This window comes from Pan paniscus, chromosome 3 (assembly GCF_029289425.2).
Source record: "Pan paniscus chromosome 3, NHGRI_mPanPan1-v2.0_pri, whole genome shotgun sequence".
Lineage (NCBI taxonomy): Eukaryota > Metazoa > Chordata > Mammalia > Primates > Hominidae > Pan > Pan paniscus.
The window spans coordinates 166,271,471-166,289,120 of record NC_073252.2 but is presented as its reverse complement, the minus strand read 5'-3'; the positions used below and the strand labels follow the sequence as shown (position 1 = coordinate 166,289,120).

Below are 17,650 nucleotides of genomic sequence, written 5' to 3'. Positions count from 1 at the left end.
GCACACCATTCCTTGTCTGCACACCTAACACCTAGATACACTATACCATGTGGCCCCCTGATGAATTTTACTGTGGGCAGAGGAATCTCTCTCATTTTGATGTGCTCATTGACTTTTTAGGCTATGATGACAATCTCTCGTTCCAAAGTTAATTTGATTTCTTCAATCTTCATGCTTCCCTCTTAGCTCCCTGTTCAAAGTTAAAATTATTTATTTCGTAAAAAATGATCTTGCAGAATTGTATTTTGCAATGGCCTTTTGTAGAAAAGGTATATCAGAAGTCACTTGAACTAAAGTGTGGTTGGGGCCCTTTCTTCCTCGATTTTAGGCAGCAATGTCTGTCCTCAGGCTTGGCCCATGGAATAATTCCATGTTGCAGGATTCTGGCCAACATATGCCAACACATTCTTAATTAGAATGCTGGCAGCTAAACATAAGGATTAAATGGTACTATAACGGATTACAAGTCATATCTGTTATATTCTGCTTGGGATCAGTGTTCTGTTTATAAAAGAAAGAGAAACCCAGCAAAATGGCTTTGATAGAGGAGGCACTGTAGCTCAGGCCCTCACAAGTTGCATCAAGGAAGGTTGTTGCTAAGAGTAAAGACACTGGCTCTTCCTCATGTGACACCACAAAGTGGGCTGGGAATGTATACAGCACAGTTTTCTCATGAGGACCACTAAAGAATCAATCATGGCTCTTTTCTTTTTTAAGGTTTCTTAACATTGTCTGGGGGCAATGGAAGGAAGCCATTCATGAGGTTTGCTTTCAGAGAACTGCTCACTATCTGTGGTGGTGTTTCTGATGGTCAGGAGGACTCACCCAAACTCCACTGAGACAGATCTTGAGAAGGGCTATGGCAGTAGAGTATAGCAGTTAAAATGTACAGATTCGTTAATGCTCTAGGGGAGGGATACTTCATTTTCTATGATGATGTGATTATTACACACTGCATACTTGTATCAAAAAAATCTCATGTGCCCCATATATACATATGCCTACTATGTACCCATAAAAATTAGAAACAAAAAAGTACAGACCCAGGAGCCAGTTTGTCTCAGTGTGAATTCCATCCCTACCAGTAACTGGACAATTGGGAAGTTTTGCTAAACTATTCATATCTTAGTATGTTATTTTTAAAATGGAGAAAACAAATTTGTAGTTCACTGAATCTAACATGAAATCACCACTAGATACCATTGTTTTATGAACCACTAATAAAGAAACAGCATATAGTACTGGCCAAGTAAATAATTAAGCTGACAAACAATTCTGACCAAATTTGTATGTGTACAAGCAATACAACCACAAAATGAGTCATCTGACAGCTGTTGTTTAAGTATGTCCTTTTCTGTAAAGAGTTCTGATTACAAAGATGTTAAAGTGTTGTAAAATAGATGTCTTAGAATCCCAGAAATCTGGCAGTATCTAGCTTATTGGAATAAGTGAATTTATACAGGTAGTGCCCTTAGAAGAGTGGCATACACTAAGTACTCAAGAAATGTTGGCTATTAATATTATTATATCTATTAGTATTACTAGGAGAATGACAATAACTTTCGTGAGGGTTCAGTGTTAATAGCTCTGTAAGAAAATAAAGAGGAATCATTTTAATTGGTGACTTTAGAATGATGACCATAGGGTTGACAAGCATGAAAATGGCAATTTTAGCATAAACTTCCTACAATTTAGTACTATGTGTAATTCTACACAGTGACTGCACAGACATATATGATGGTGGTTGAATGTTACCGTGCTTCTGGTGTTAACTTTCAAGACCTCCTCATTAGGGGATAACAAGGCCCCTGGACTGGAGTGACCAGGCTTAGCTAAGCCCTGACCTTGAACAAATCCTCTTATTTATCAATACCTTCTCATTACTATCCTTCTAGAAAGCATGCTGGGCCCATGCTGGTCCATTAACGTAATCAAATTCATATATTGATATGGAGAATTCTTGGTCTTTGTAGTGGTTCAAAGTCTAAAACTGAAACATTTTCTGTCTCATCTCCCTAGATGTCAACAACTGTATATCTATTGCATTCTCTATGCACTGACACAATTAGAATATTCTCTGTCAAAGCAATTGGTCTGTAATGTCTATATAATGGTGAAAATTATTTTGAAGATCTTTCTGACTTTAAAAGAACCATTAATCTTCAGATGAGAGTTTTCTTTGTCTGCCTCCCTCCTTCCTCCCTCCCCCCTCCTTCCTCCCTTCCCCCTTCCTTACCCTCCCCTCCCCTCCCCTCCCCTCCTCTCCTCTTTCTCCTCGTTCTCAAAGATTCTCCTCCATTACTTGGAAATTCATTTCCCTAGACTTGTTTTCAATTTCATTAGAAATACTCACCATTTTCAACAACCAAGGCTAAAAGCTGTCATCTTAGGAAAAAGTTCTTATTCCCTAGGGTATTTTTATTTACATTTTTTGGACCACAACTTGTGGATCATATAAACAGTGACTGGAAGCTTATTTCTGTGGCCTAATTTACCATGCACTGTTATATGGAACTAGACTTCACCACTGGAACTCATAACCAAGAGAACAAAGCTAGTTTTCACTTGCAATTAGTATTATTTTTGGCCAGGAAAAGCTTTTGATTGGATTTCTCTATCAGAGTTCAGGAGACCAGCAGTTTAGTCCTATTTCAGCAGATATCCAATAGGATGCTATTTCTTGGCTCAAATCAATTAAAATTAAATAGGAAAGAACCATTTCTATTGTTATATATCATTCAAACACCAACTGGTAGAACTATTTTGCATCTTGGTCAGCACAGTAAGCTATATCAAGTTTCATACTTAAAATTGTATTTGCTACAGTTACATTTATAAAGTAACTCCAAAACGTCAAAAGAATGCAATGTCTAAATGGAGTCCTTGAATTGCTGTAATTATGCTTAAGCAGATTCAGTGATCCATGAGGAGGTATGGCCCCAAGGCAAATGAAGAAACATGTTGAAAAGTACTTAAAATAGACTCTGCAGAAAAGATTTGAGACATTGAGTAGTTTTGACTGTGAAGGTATCTGAAACTTCAGGGTCAAATTCTTTCAAAACAACTATTTGATACTAGTTTGCATACTAATAAATTAAACTTCCGAAAAGCACATCCTTTTCCTTTTGAGAGCTTTGCAGCATGGTATAATACTTAGTAGTAAGAAAATGCAAAATAAAAGGTCAATTTATCTAGCTGAGGAAAAGCCTGCATTTGTTACTTAAATTATTTTAGATTTTTCTTCCTGCTGAAATTATTGAAATACAAAAACAAAGAGTGGCTAAAGTATTGGGGAACCACTTTCAATTAACTCTAGCAAATAGTTAACACATGCTCACAAAGCAAACTGAGGGAAATTGCTAAACAATTTTTAAAGCAGCAAGAAAACAATAGTCAAAGAGATTTTATTTTTGGAAGGTGTTCTAAATTGACAGTAATCCACAGTACGGCTGACCTTCACAGCTTCTACATTTAGAAAGAGAGGATGGGGAGATAATTAGTTGTATGAAGGAGGAGTAGAGACGGAAACAAATCACTTTTCTTTGGCTTTGATCCCATACCCTGCAGCAGTGAAGGAACAGAAGGCCAAGTGAGGTAAAAATTTATTAAAAAAATAGTATGTTATACAGAGACCAAGGGAAAGTATCCCACTACTTCCTGGCAGCCTTTGTGATGATTCCAACTCTGAGATACAAATCTAGGACTCAACAAATAGTCAAAAGCAACTTTCAAGATGTATTGTATTTCTGATAAATCATTTGTTTATTTTATGCTGTTGGTGTTCCATCTCCATAGGCTCTATACCATTGTAAATACTTAGTAGTATAAAAAAAATGGCAGCATGAAGATTTTAAAGAGAGGAAACAGAGTCAAAAGTTTTTGAAAAGGTAGAGTGCGGGGAGTTTATACTAAGTCAATAACAATAAACTATAAAAGTAAACACTTTAAAATAATAAGTAACTGTTTAAATAATACATTAATATTTATTAAGACACTACAATGTGCTAACAGTTTTAAACTCTTTCTCTGTGTTGATTGACTTAACATTCATAATTACCCTAGAGGTAGGTACTTCTATTATTTCCATTTTACCAACAAAGAAACTGAGGCACAGAAAGTTGAAATAACTTGCCACAGTGACCTAACTGATGTGTGATGGAGCCAAGAGTCACATTCTGGTTCTAGAACCTCTACTGTCCACCACTAAGAGCTTCTGATGCTTGTTTCATGAATCCCTTTTAATTCTAAAGGGATTATCTGAAGAAGCTTCTTATATACAAGTGTTTTGTTTTTGTTTTTGATTTTGTTTTGCCATCTGCAGCAGGTAAACTGGGTAGATGATACCATAAAAGATCTATGGCACAAGACTGACTACATGTAATATTCTACTGAAACACCACAAATTCAAAGCAAAAGACATTAAAAAATCTCTACCTTTATTCTTCAGCTACATTTATTTTGGTGTTTATTGTTTTCTTGTTAAATCCAGAAACTTGTCCATTAAGATATAAACTGATGCTACTGTCTAATTGGGCTACTGCTACTCATGACTAGATACCAATGACTGTCATAACTAATTCAAACTTCTAACTGTATAGTGATATTCCACTTTTGCCTTGAATATCAGCCTTACTTCTTGGTTCACTATGGTATCAGTGAGAGCAACATTTTCACAGCTTTATGCATTTATACAGCTGGAATGGGCTTTTCATAACATCATGGTGTTATGGGTTGACCAGAAGAGGTAATAAGGCAGCTGCTGCCACTCTGTAAAATTCAAGTCATTAAACAAGAATTCCATGCAACAGGGGCAATATTTCCTGGGCTTGCTGGATACTGAATTATTCCATTTCACTAAGGTCTGCAGAAATAGACTCAATATTCTCATTAATGATGGCCTTGCAGGTAAGCTACTGCAGAGGCATAGCTAGTTTTCAGAGTGAAAATTACAAGTGGGTAGGTATTGGATGAAAACAGCGGTTAAGAAAGAATGGAAAAGATACAAAGAGGATAAAACCTCTCAATGCGTCGCATGCCTTTCATGAGTTAACTCCCAGAAATTGTGTGGTAGGAGTCAGAGATAAGGCTATCTTTTCACTTAAGTGAAAATAAAGGTGCCATTCTCTCTCTCTCTCTCTCTCTTTTTTTTTTTTTTTTTTGTGTGTGTGTGACGGAATCTTCGCTCTGTCACCCAGCCTGGAGTGCAGTGGCGCGATCTTGGCTCACTGTAAGCTCCGCCTCCCGGATTCAAGCCATTCTCCTGTCTCAGCCTTCCGAGTAGCTGGGACTACAGGCACCTGCCACCACGCCCGGCTAATTTTTTGTATTTTCAGTAGAGACTGGGTTTCACCATGTTAGTCAGGATGGTCTCCATCTCCTGTCCTCGTGATCCGCCCGCCTTGGCCTACCAAAGTGCTGGGATTACAGGCATGAGCCACCGTGCCCGGCGAAAGGTGCCATTCTCTTATTGAATTTCTTTTGCTTTCTAGTTCAACAGCAATTGGGTGTTCTAGGGAATATTTATTGTCCTCCGCAAAATATAAAGGCTTTTGTTTGTTCAATTCAATGCAAATACACAGAAAAAAAAAGATTTAAAATGAATTAAGAAATAAAAGAATAAGAAAATAGGCAACTATAAAATTAGGTTTTGCTTTCTTATGGATTCTGCCCTAGTGTGCTTGTTCCTATTGTCTAGGTATGTAGATGGGAGGAGAGGCAATTGGGTTGGTGAGATAGTGACAGGCAGCACTTGTTCATTTTCAAATTCACTCTCACTAGTCCTAACCAGGTCCATAGTGTGTGTGTGTGTTTGTGCCTAATGCAGACTTTTTCCTTCAAAACAAGAAGCTCATATACAGATTTTTTAATTGACTGCAGCAAATAAAGTAGACTATACCATAAAAGATCCATGGCACAAGACTGAATACATATAATATTCTACTGAAACACCATAAATTCAAAACAAAAAAAACATTTTAAAAAGCTCTAAAATATAACTAAAACAACCTTGAAAATTATATGGACAAATGGCTAAAAGCCAGCCTATCCGATTCACAGTGCTTAACACCAGGGATGGTTTTTATGGAGTAAATCAAAGTATTCATTAGAAACATTGCTGCTGAACTTATTGATACATCATGAGATAGTAGATTAACATGAAAGTCAGTATTTTTCACTATTAAATATCAAAATGATGTAGTTTATATCTGTGTCTCTACTACCCACCTTAAGATATAAAATACTGCCAACACAGTTGACTCCCCACGAATCACGTGCTTCATCTCAAAGGTTACTGCTGTCTGGAATTGACTGTTCCTCATTCCCACACATTTCTCTGTACTACTACTTCCGTAAGCCTGAAATAGTACTATTTTGCAAATGTAACTTCATATGCAAACACCTGTCCATGTAATTTATGTGTAAGTTTTTACAACTTGCTTTTCTTTGGTTGATTTTATGCTTATGAGTTTCATATATCCTGATACATGCAGCTCTAGTTCATTTGTTGTGTGACTATATCACAATTTATCCATTTTCTCTTTGATGAATGTTTAGGTTCTTTCCAGTTTCTTGAGCACATATTTATTGAGCACCTGTTACATGCCAGACACTGTTCTAGGCTCTGAGGACACAAAAGTGAGTAAAACAGATAAAGTCCTTACACCCAAGGATTTTATATTCTAGTGAAGGAAGAAAGACAACTACAAAAATCAAACAAATAAAATGTACAGTGTATCACATGAGATCTATGGAGAAAAGCAAGAGAGTGGAATAGAGAGTAAGGTAGGCAGGACCTTTCTTTTACATAGAGTAGTTATAGGAGGCCATATTGTAAAGGTGATAGAGATATGGAGGGGATCAAGGATTTAATCCTGCAGATATCTGGGGAGAGAGATTTACAAACAGAGGGAGCAGAAAGTACACAGGCCCCAGAAAAGAACAAGCCTGGTGGTGTGATGGAGGTGCAGCCAAGAACCCCACTGTGACTGGGGGAGTGGCAAGAGGTGAAATCAGAGAGATGAAGCCTGATTAGGATGTATAAGAACTATGGATTTTACTCGAACTAAGTGAGAAGCCCCTGGACGGCGTTCGGGCAGTGCTGTGATAATGATTTCATGAAAAAGAATTACTCTGAGTGCTGTGTAGACTGTGATGAACAATAACGAAAGCAAGGAGATGGGTTGGAAGGTAATGCAAATAACAAAGAGACAGATGATGGTGGCTTGACGTGCAGCCTCATTTATGGAGGTGGGGTGAAGTGGTCAGATTTGAAGACATTAAAGGTGGTGCCAGGTGGATTTGCTGGATGAATTGGATTTGGGGTGTGAGAAAAAGAGGGATCAAGAATGACTTCAAGGTTTTTTTCCTGAACAGCTGGAAGGAGGGTTGTCTTTTGTTGACATGGAGAAGATTTGGAAAGAGAAGGTTTTTGGAGGAGAGGAGAATCAGAGGTTTAGTTTTCGACAAATTTGATAAGAGTATCAGACATCGATATAGTGGTGTCAAGTAGGCAATTGTGTATTCTATAAAGGTTTAGTGTATGCACATCTTAATTGTGTATCGTAAAACAGTTCTCCAAACTGGTTGTACCTATTTACATTTCATGTTGCAGTAACAACACATGTATTGTCAGGATTTTTTCATTTTGATGATCTGATGGTATTATCTGGTATCTCATTGCTGACTATATTCTTTAACAACAACGATACTCCTGGGCTAAGCCTTCTGGATCTTCACTTTACAAGCACTGAATATTCATAAACTATTCGCTAGTGGTGCTGTTGCTACATTTTCCAAAACCAAATCAGCCAAAAGATGGGAGATACCAGATTTTCTTACCTTTAGTAAGAAAAGTAAATTCATGGCTTGTTTTTCTTCCTGTCGTTTTTGAGGAGATGGAAATTTTTACTGACAGAGTTGCATAGATTTGATATGGCTAATCCTCTTGTTTTGGCTTTTGATGATGATCAAAGTCTTGCTGATGTAAACTAATTAGAGGCATTGGACATGCTGTGTTTCCATTATAAAAAGAAATAATTGTATTACTTTTAATTATATATAGTAAATAAAACTTTACAGGGCTAACAATGATGACCTAGTAGGTATCTTATGATTAGATATGAGTAATTGTATTTAGACTATTAAAGCACATTACTGGATTCCACTTTTACTACAATAAGTGGGTGTTTAAAAGTTTTTTTTTTGACATATGTACACATTTACCTTATATTGATAATATAAAGATGTGTTTGGACTACTTGTAGATAAAACAGGAATGCTTTGTTTTATTTGTAGTTATTTTCTGAATAATAACTTTATTTGTAGTAATTTGATGGAGAATAACATAGTTTCTTCCCATGTCCCAGTCCCTGTGTCTTGATCCTGCTTCCTGCTGCCATGTTTTCCTGTGGTGCATTCCCTGTGCGTCAGCCTGGACTTTTCCAATGGCCAATTGCCAAGCTCCTTGGCACCACACTTCACTCACCTCCCACTACAGCTGCCAACTACCCAACACTGAATGTTTCTACACTAACTATACCCACCTTAAAAAATATTTTCTGTTGATTGACCATGATTAACTTAATACAAGAAAAGGGAAGGATACCCATGAAGGGATTTGTTTTCTTTTTCCATAGAGAAAGATACTGGAAATTGCCAGGCTACCATTTTCTTTGAAGATATTTGGAATATGAATTCCAAGCATAGATTTTTAAAGGTGGCAATTCCACTATCTCCATTTCTGGAGGCTTTCAGTAAGCTATGCATAACTTCTAACTCCACAGTGACAATGGCTAAGTCTTCTCATTAACAACTGCAGCATGGGATCAAGAATCATAAGAGCTGAGTTATACTCCAGTCTCCATGACTAATGAATGATTTTTGTATTACTAGGCACATCATTTCACAGTTTTTGATCCCAGTCTCCTTACATTTAAATGGTTTAAAACATACAGTTGATAAAATATTTTTAAAGGTATAAATACATTTAAAATAAATAAATAATACCTTTAAAAATAAATAAATAACTTTAAAAATATAAGGCCTCCTTTTTATAATACCAGAGGTAATTTTGAACTAAAATTCTTCACAAATTTTTTACTAACTCACAAAGTCAAGAGTGGAGAGAACAGGGGAGGTGAGTGATGTCAGGGAACGGGTCTTTGTGCTGTTTGGAAGGAGTATATGAGAATATGGGACATTTGAGCATAAGCAGAGAAAAAATGAATTCTGACTTGATTTCATTTAATGTAGTAATTCAAATTGTTAATATAATTTGCATATCATGTGAATACTACCTCAATTGTATATAACTTCCTTTTTTATGCATAGGGTTTTCTTCTATCAGCTCTTCTTTCTCTTGTTGAGATTTTGTTGGATATGCAAGAATAAAGGAGGAAAATATATTTTCAGTCCTGTTTGTAGTCGTAAGTGGTGTTCACACAGTGTGAGAGGGTGAAGTGACTGCATGTGAAGTACAAATGCCTTGCCTTGAAGTGACTGGCCTGGTTTTACCCTGTTGTTTCTGTTACTTCTTCCCTGAGTGGGGGCTACTTTATCCACATTTGTAAGGTTCATCATGCCAGCTTTCAAAAGCAAACAATCTCTGTTGTTTAATCTAAGCTCCAGCCAGCTGCTTAGTAGCCCAGGCATGTTAACCTAGCAATTGGTTTCCCTAATCTGGACCCAGTTGAGTCACTAAGATTCTGCTCTGTTCTTTTGTCTTTCTGGAGCTATGGTCCTAACTTTCACTTGCTTAAACTCTTGCAAGGTAAAGGTTTCCCCCCGTGTTCCAGCTCCTGTATCTTGATCCTGCTGTCTGCTGCCATGTTTTCCTGTGACGCATTCCCTATAAGTCAGCCTGGACCTTTCCATTGGCCAACCGCCAAGGTTCTTGGCACCATACCTCACTTACCTCCCAGTACAGCTGCCAACTACCCAACACTGAGGAGCGTCTCTGCTCTCACCAACCAGTGTCTCTTGGGCTTCTGCTTATGGCTTGCTTTAGATTCTCCTGACATCTCCTTGCCTCTCCACATGTCTGTCAACTGCTTCCGTGACCTCAGGACATGGCCTGCCAATCAATAGGTCTGCCTAAGCTCCAGGTCCTAGGTCCTCTGGACTGACACAGTCTGAGTCAGGTGCTAAAATGCCCCATTGCAGGAAATCTTTAATAAAGGTTTTCTTCCTGATAGAAAATTTCCTTCAAAGATTTTCTCTTATGACTGTCATATGTCTCATGTGGTCAAAAGAGCTCAATGTTCTTAGGCATCTGGTGCACTTACAAATACATGACAAGGAGGATCAAGATCTTTGGAACAGAAATTTAAAAAATCCAATGCACATCTATGCTCTCCCTCTCAAACAGAAACAGCCTCCAAACCCAAAAAACTCTATAGGATACAAACATGACCAGCTAACTTTCAACAATGGAACATTTTATGAGACTTAATTATTCTAGAAGGGCATAATTTGTCAAGTTTGGACTTTCATAGACTGCAGAATAAGAGAAAACTAGTTAATAATACTGCAGATACTAACTAAATTAAATTTTAGTTCTGCTACCCCCAAAGAGGCAGAAGTGTGAATTTGATGACCCCTAGAATCACCAAATGGTTAAGTGAATTTTAATACAGTAATTATGGTCTGTTCACCTGAATTAATCCTTCAATGCTAAATGGACTGCTTTCTGTCATTTTTTAAAGGTTGTAGTATACTTTAAGGGTTATTTTGGAAGTAAATGTAGGTGGAACCATATGTAGTTTGAAAACCTGTGGAACTGTTTTGAGTGACATGAGAATGAATGTCTAATGAAAATTATTTATTTGCAAGATTGATAGGTTAAAAAATCTAAATAGAATCTGAAACATTCATTTCTGTCAAAGGTAAAATGTAAGAAACAAATTCTTCGTGTATATAAATCTGTATAAATAATCTACATAAATAACATATAAATGCAGAATTTAGAACGACATATTTAATTAAATGAACACATGAAAAAGTTTTTTACTGCCCCCTGCTGTCAGTTTCTTAAAGAATTATAGTAAAATTACTGCAAAGCTGACTCAAAGTGAATTAGTTGAACAAATTGGTCAGGGGAAAAAAATCGCCCACCTCTAATCACACCACTTTTCAGCCAGTAATGCTAATTTTTACTTCATGTGTGTGCACAATGAGGTCAGATTAAGAAACCAACACTAGCAAAGCTTGTGTTAGTGAGCAAAGGATCAGAGATACAGGGAAGTTTGTGATCTGTGAAATGCTATTAATAAGAAAGTACCAGTGTTTCAATTCAATCTTTAGCCAGTGATGTCTACTTTACCATTTTTTTCCAAATCAAATAATTTTGAGTTAACTTTTTTTTTTTTTCTTTTTTTGAGACAGAGTCTCGCTCCATCACCCAGGCTGGAGTGGAGTGCAGTGATATGATCTTGGCTCACTGCAACCTCTGCCTCCCAGGTTCAAGTGATTCTTGTGCCTCAGCCTCTTGAGTAGCTGGAATTACAGGCACTCGCCTCCATGCCCGGCTAATTTTTTGTATTTTTAGTAGAGAGGGGGTTTCACCATGTTGGCCAGGCTTGTCTCGAACTCCTGGCCTTAGGTGATCTACCCACCTCGATCTCCCAAAGTGCTGGAATTACAGGCATGAGCCACTGTGCCTGGCCCTTGAGTTAACTTTTTAAATATTTATGTAATTTAGGTAAAGCACTCTGCCTGAATAAAAGCAAAACTTCCCAGATAAATGAATATTCATTATTTTTGTAGTATAATCCTGACTTGTTATTTTCATTTTGCCATATAAAATTAAGAAATGAGAAATAATAAAGATAATAGGTAACACTACTGCAGCAGTTACTAGCTGCAAGATACTGCTTTAATTTTCCCCATGTATTATTTAATCATAAAACAGAATAATGTAGGTATCATTATACTTCCCATTTCACAGATGAAGAAACTGAGTCACAGAGGGGTAGAGTAACTTGGGCAATGGAATCATGACTGGAAACCCTGCAAGGGGACTCCAGGATCTCTTTCCCCTTAACATTTTTGCACAGGGGAAGGTATAAACTCTACAATGAAGTCAGAAGAATGTATAGAAATTCTAATGAACATGGTGGTATGAGTGCCTATTAACTCTAAGTGCATACTCCCTTCACTGTTATTTCTTGCTGTCTCCATGCTCTAGTGGCCAGAGCCTGTGTAGGAATAACGGGCAGACCTGCGGAGCTCCTGACTTGATTTATCTTTCTTTCTTAGGAAAGTTCTGCCTTCCTTCTTTGCATCACATTGAAGGGGTGTGTGTGTGTTTATGTTACTGAATACGTGCCTATTTAGTCCATGCCTGAGACTAGATTATCCATTTGGGGGATAATTTTTGTTTGGTTTTTGTTTCTTGTATATGAGAATCTTTTTTTTTTTTCTTTCCAACTTTTACATTCAGGGATACGTGTGCAGGTTTGTTACATGGGTAAATTACATGTTGCAGGGCTTTGGCATACAGATTATTTTGTCACCCAGGTAATGAGATTAGTACCTGATAGGTAGTTTTTTGATCCTCAGGCTTCTCCTACTCTCCCCCCTCAAGTAGGCCTCGGTGTTTATTGTTCCCTTTAATGCGTTGTTGGGGGCTAATCTGAAGGTTGGCCTCTACACACTTGTGCCTTTCACTTCTAGATAGCAGCTAGTTTTAGCCATGCTTTCAACCGTCTTTAGCAACTCATATTCAAATATACACACACTTTTCACAGTACTTCGAGTAAATCAGTTTCACATCTTAAGTGTGCCTATTTGTTACTAGTTCCACCATCTTAGAGAACAAACTGTTTCCATTGCTCTTTGCCTTCTCAAGTCCTTTGCCTTCCTTCCTTAGCACAGAGGGTGCATGACCACAGATATATCAGGCCAGGGACAACTAGGACAACTCATAGTGGCGATTCTGGGCTGCTTCTCTCCTTGCAAGTACTCTACCTCAGTCTCCAGAGGGCTAATGACAAAGGAAATCTTTCTTCCTCCCATATTAAAGTAACACCAAAGTCAACAAGATCATTTGCTATGCATAATACAAAAATTCATACCTGACTCGAGGAGTGGGGTTTCCAGTGACTCTACACTCCAGATAAACTCGGCTCCCTTCTGCTACTTCTTGGCTCCTCAGCTTTTGGATGAATCGAGGTGCAGCTGGGAAGTGGAGGGCGCTGTGGGGCTGGGGATGAGACTTGCGGTTGTGTGGCACTGCCAAGTCCTGGTTGTCCTGGTAGCAGTGCCTGGCCCCAGGGGACTTGACCTCTCTTTCCATCTCCCCTTGGTCTTCCGTAGGGCTCTGGCTGGCTGAGGCACTCAGCAGGGCTGACGGCTGATTTTTAGGAGACAGGTACCCACTGTCTGGTGACGAGGACTCCCCATTTGGGCTTCTGTTTCTTGGCTTTGCGGCTTTAAATATGGATGTCAGCTCCTCAATTAAATTAGCCGCCTTGTCACACAGCTGGCTCTGGGGGCCACCGTTTCTTTGATGTGGCGTTTTGGGCTTTACGTTTGTGCTGGGAGTTTTTGCACCACGCTTTTCAGCCTTTCGGAGGCTCCGGATGTAGCTGGGCCTGGTGAGCAGTGGTGACATGGCAGGTTTCCTCTTTGAAACAGGTGAAGAGATACTCTTAGTTTGTTTCTCTGCCAGAGGCTGGACAGGTGTTGACCTGTTATCCTGAGGTCTCCTCGAGGCGTGTTCACCCAATTTGGTCTCCTTATGGGAAGGATGTTCACAGAGGCTTGCAGGAGAAGTACTGAAAATCTGCGAGATCTCCTTTTCCGAGTCAAAATCTTCTGTTTCGGAGTCGGCTATGGCTCTCCGGGCCAGGTCAAGACTCTTGTTTATCTCTTCCTGGCTGAGGAAAGCAGAAAGGCCCGGGAAGAAGTCAGTATTCTTGCTTTCTTCCTGCATGTCTGAGAGGGAGTCATAGAAGGACTCATGGGAGGAGGTCCCTGACATATTTGAACGGTCTTCATGCACTCTGTGTCTGCTTTCAGTAGGAAGGCCAGAGGCACTGGAAACTGTTTTCTGAAACGGTGTTCTGAAAGACAGCATAGAATGTCATTAGTAGCAATGATTTTTTCCCCATTTTAATCATAAAACTTGTAAGTCACAAATTGGGAGAAACATTAAAGTGAATGAATATAAGTTTTCTTTATTTTACAAGTTGGAAGAAATATCAGTATACTTGTGTTGATCATTTTATGATTTTAATACATGCCCTGTGAGTGCTATCAAATATCTCACTAGGCAGTATTAAATCATTCAAAAAGATGATGTGTGCAGTAGGCACTATTAGTAGGACAGGGCTCACAGTCAGCCCCCCGCCCACCTTACTCAAACTCTAATTTGATTAATGTAATGCGATCAATAGAATATTGATATTTTTAGTAAATCTGACTCTGATTATCCAACCCTAAACCACAAAATGCATTTTAAGGATTCCAATTTTCATTTATTTATAGTTTTCAGTGAAATCTTTGAAACTTTATTGTCTCCAGTTATGTTCATTCATATTCATTCACTCAACAGTCCAACAGATGGTAATAATCACTTATTAAATTTCAGGTGCTGGAAGTACAGCTGTGCTGTATGCCAGGGATGGGCAAACTTTTCTGGAAAGGGCCAGATGGTAGATACTCTTGACTTTGTGAGCTGTTCAGCCTCTATTATAATTACTTAACTCTGCATGAGCATGAAACCAGCCATAGATGATGGAAATGAATGAGCATGACTGTGTGCCAATAAAACTTTATGGACACTCATATTTGAATTTTATATCATTTTAATGTGTTAAAACTATTATTATTTTGATATTTAATTTTTAAAGAATAGTTTTAAAATGGGAAAAACATTCTTAGTTTGCAGGGCATACAAAAAGGGTCGGGTTGGATTTGGCTCAGGGGCTGAAACTTGCTGACCCTTCATCCAGACTTACAGCACAGTTATCATGTTCAAGGAGTTAAAAGTCATGGGAGGTAGTAAAGTGGAGGAGATAGAGAAGATATTAAACAAATAATATGTTAATAATATAAAATTTTGATAAGGCTTTTAAGGAAAGTGAGAAAAACCTGGGGGCTATGAGAGTCTAATCTAATCTTAAAAGGCATGAGATAACTAGAGGCCTGGCATAGAGTACTTACATGGGAATATCAGCAGAATTAAATAAAAGGTGTTCCATTATCTGTAAGCTATTACAGCTTTAAATTCCGCTGACATTTTGAACTATATATTGTGAGGCAATGACTCCTTGTTACTCTAAGTGTGCCATTCTTTTGCTATATATTGTTCATAGAATACTGAGAGGGAAGATCTAGAAAACATCAGCGGTGATGTCTGCCACAAGACTGAGTCTAGGAGTGAATAATGGAAGCTTCCTGGATGTGGTGAACTTAACTTTCTACCTTGTGTCAGTCAGGAGTAAACTTGGTGGGACATTCCCCAGAAATGGTGTGTCTTCAGAGGACTGAATTGAGTTGCTTGTGTAGAAGTATCTTCCCATCTAAGAAAATCTCTAATTTCAAAATACATTATGCAAGAGTCGAGGGGGTTGTAGAAATCCAGCTCAAGAGCCTACTGCTCCACTGGATGCAGTGAGTCATAGACCTGCTGTTTAACAGAGGGTAGTTAATCAGAGATCCTGAAACTCAATGTTAACATACCCCATCTTCTTAAGTGGAATACTGTACTTTTGTCTTACATGTCTTCTCAGAAAGATAGTTACTTTTTTTGTGCCTGAATTATTAGATTCACCACATGCTAGCCCTACTCTATCTACTGAACCATATTTCGCACTCTTCTTCAAGTAAATCCTTAATCCTTCAGAGGGTGTCATCATTCTCCCTGACTTTACTAACCCAAATATCACTCTAATTCCTTTGTCCTGTCTGTGCTGCGGGATAGAAACATCCTGACTGGTCTCCAGTTATTCAGATATGGCTCATATATGAGGAACAATTATATTCAGTATATTTTTAATACTTGAATGTATTTTCTTCATGAGAAACAGGCAGTTAAAGTATGATTTTGAAAAGGCAAAGGCATAGTAATATATAAAAATCAAATAACACGTATTTGAGCTTTTATTTAACAATTGAAAAAATCAGTAATATATTACAATTATTTCAAAGGAGACGCTGAAGATGAGACACATGTAGGCAATCAGGCATGCTGATATGAAGTTGGTAATAGACTTGAAATGGGTTAATATCTATAGAGCAATAAAATACAATGTTTGGAATCATAAGAGTGGAAAACTATAGCATTTCTACTAGAAAAAAAGTCATTTGTATATCTATGCACCAGTATAATTTGCATTGTTTTTAGATTTTTCCAACTTACAGAGTTGTAAAATTGTAAAGACAATAAAAGGCATAGACCCCTGTGGAATTAGATGACCCTGGAAGGTCCACCAGAGCCAATCCAGCAATGGTACTGGGTGTCCATTGCAAGGACACCCAGTACCATTTTGTATATTTCAAAACGTTTTATAGTTTGTCCTACCAAGGCAGCCTGGTTTCTCTCAGTAATGAGCTCTGAAGTACAATTGGCCCCTCAGTCAGCACACATGGTAGATAACTTTAGGGGAAGCCAGGATCAGGATCAACTCTTACAAGGTGTGGGGAGATGAGCCATTAGGTAACATGGATCCAGAAGGGACATGAAGGTGGAGAGGGGGAGACTCGGGGGCTGAAAGTAGGTTTGTGTACCAAAGGCACAACAGACTATATTTTCATTTATTGCATTTCTTGTAAAATTTATTTTTCTTTGAAAGAAAGCTACTGTGTTTTTTATTTATTATTTATTTATTTATTATGGCCTGAGAGAAATTCAGTTTTTGTGTTGAAATCAGTGCTAAAGGTAAGATTGAAAAACATTTTGTGTCAACCAAACCTGTGGTAGATTAAGCTGAAAATCCAAGGAAATAATTGCAACAAAACCTTTGATTCTTGACATGACGAAATTGTGAAGCCTAAGCTGGGATAGATGTACTACATGGACCAGAATTACCCATTCAAAGTGTATTTATGGACTATCTACCACATGCCAGGTAGTGTGCTAGGGACGGGGATATAACCTTGAAAAAGAGAAGGTTTTTGCCCTCATGGAACTTAATACAAATTACAACTAAATAATAAGCTTATATAATTGAGTATGTCTTTTTTAAATTGTATTTTATTTTTTAAATGGACAAATAATAATTGTACATAATCATGGGGTACCTAGTGATGTTTCAATGCATACAATTTATAGTGATCAGATCAGGGCAACTAGCATATTCATCTCTAACATTTATGATTTCTTTGTGTTGGGAACATTCAACATCTTCCTTCTAGCCATTTGAAACTATAGAGTATGTTATTGTTAGCTATAGTCATCCTGCAGTGGTATAGAAAAACAAAGTGCTGTGATAGCACCTAGAAGCAACAGCAAGGTCAGGATCAGGAAACCTTTGTGAAAGAGAGAAAGCTGAAAGAATGATGTGTGAGGGATGAGGAAGAGCGGGGAGGTGAAGAGGATACTGGCAAATATGTATTCTAAGACTTGGATCCCAGAGAGCACATGGCAGACTCAGGTAACTCCACTAAGCATTTCAGCTAAACAAATCTATCTGGAGATGGGAAAATA

General features: G+C 38.0%; 2 protein-coding genes across 2 annotated transcripts in view; one reads left to right on the top strand and one right to left on the bottom strand.

Moving 5' to 3' along the window:
• Positions 1-15,428, bottom strand: part of PALLD (palladin, cytoskeletal associated protein) — a 423,408-nt gene extending 407,980 nt beyond the window's left edge. The window contains exons 1-2 of the mRNA XM_063603981.1: positions 15,166-15,428; positions 13,074-14,063 (exon numbers count right to left, since the gene is read on the bottom strand). Coding sequence (XP_063460051.1) covers positions 13,074-14,063; positions 15,166-15,203 — 1,028 coding nt within the window. The 5' untranslated portion in view covers positions 15,204-15,428. The remainder of the gene's footprint in view (positions 1-13,073; positions 14,064-15,165) is intronic.
• DDX60L (DExD/H-box 60 like) overlaps positions 1-17,650 on the top strand; it is a 259,291-nt gene that overhangs the window by 91,090 nt on the left and 150,551 nt on the right. The window lies entirely within an intron of this gene.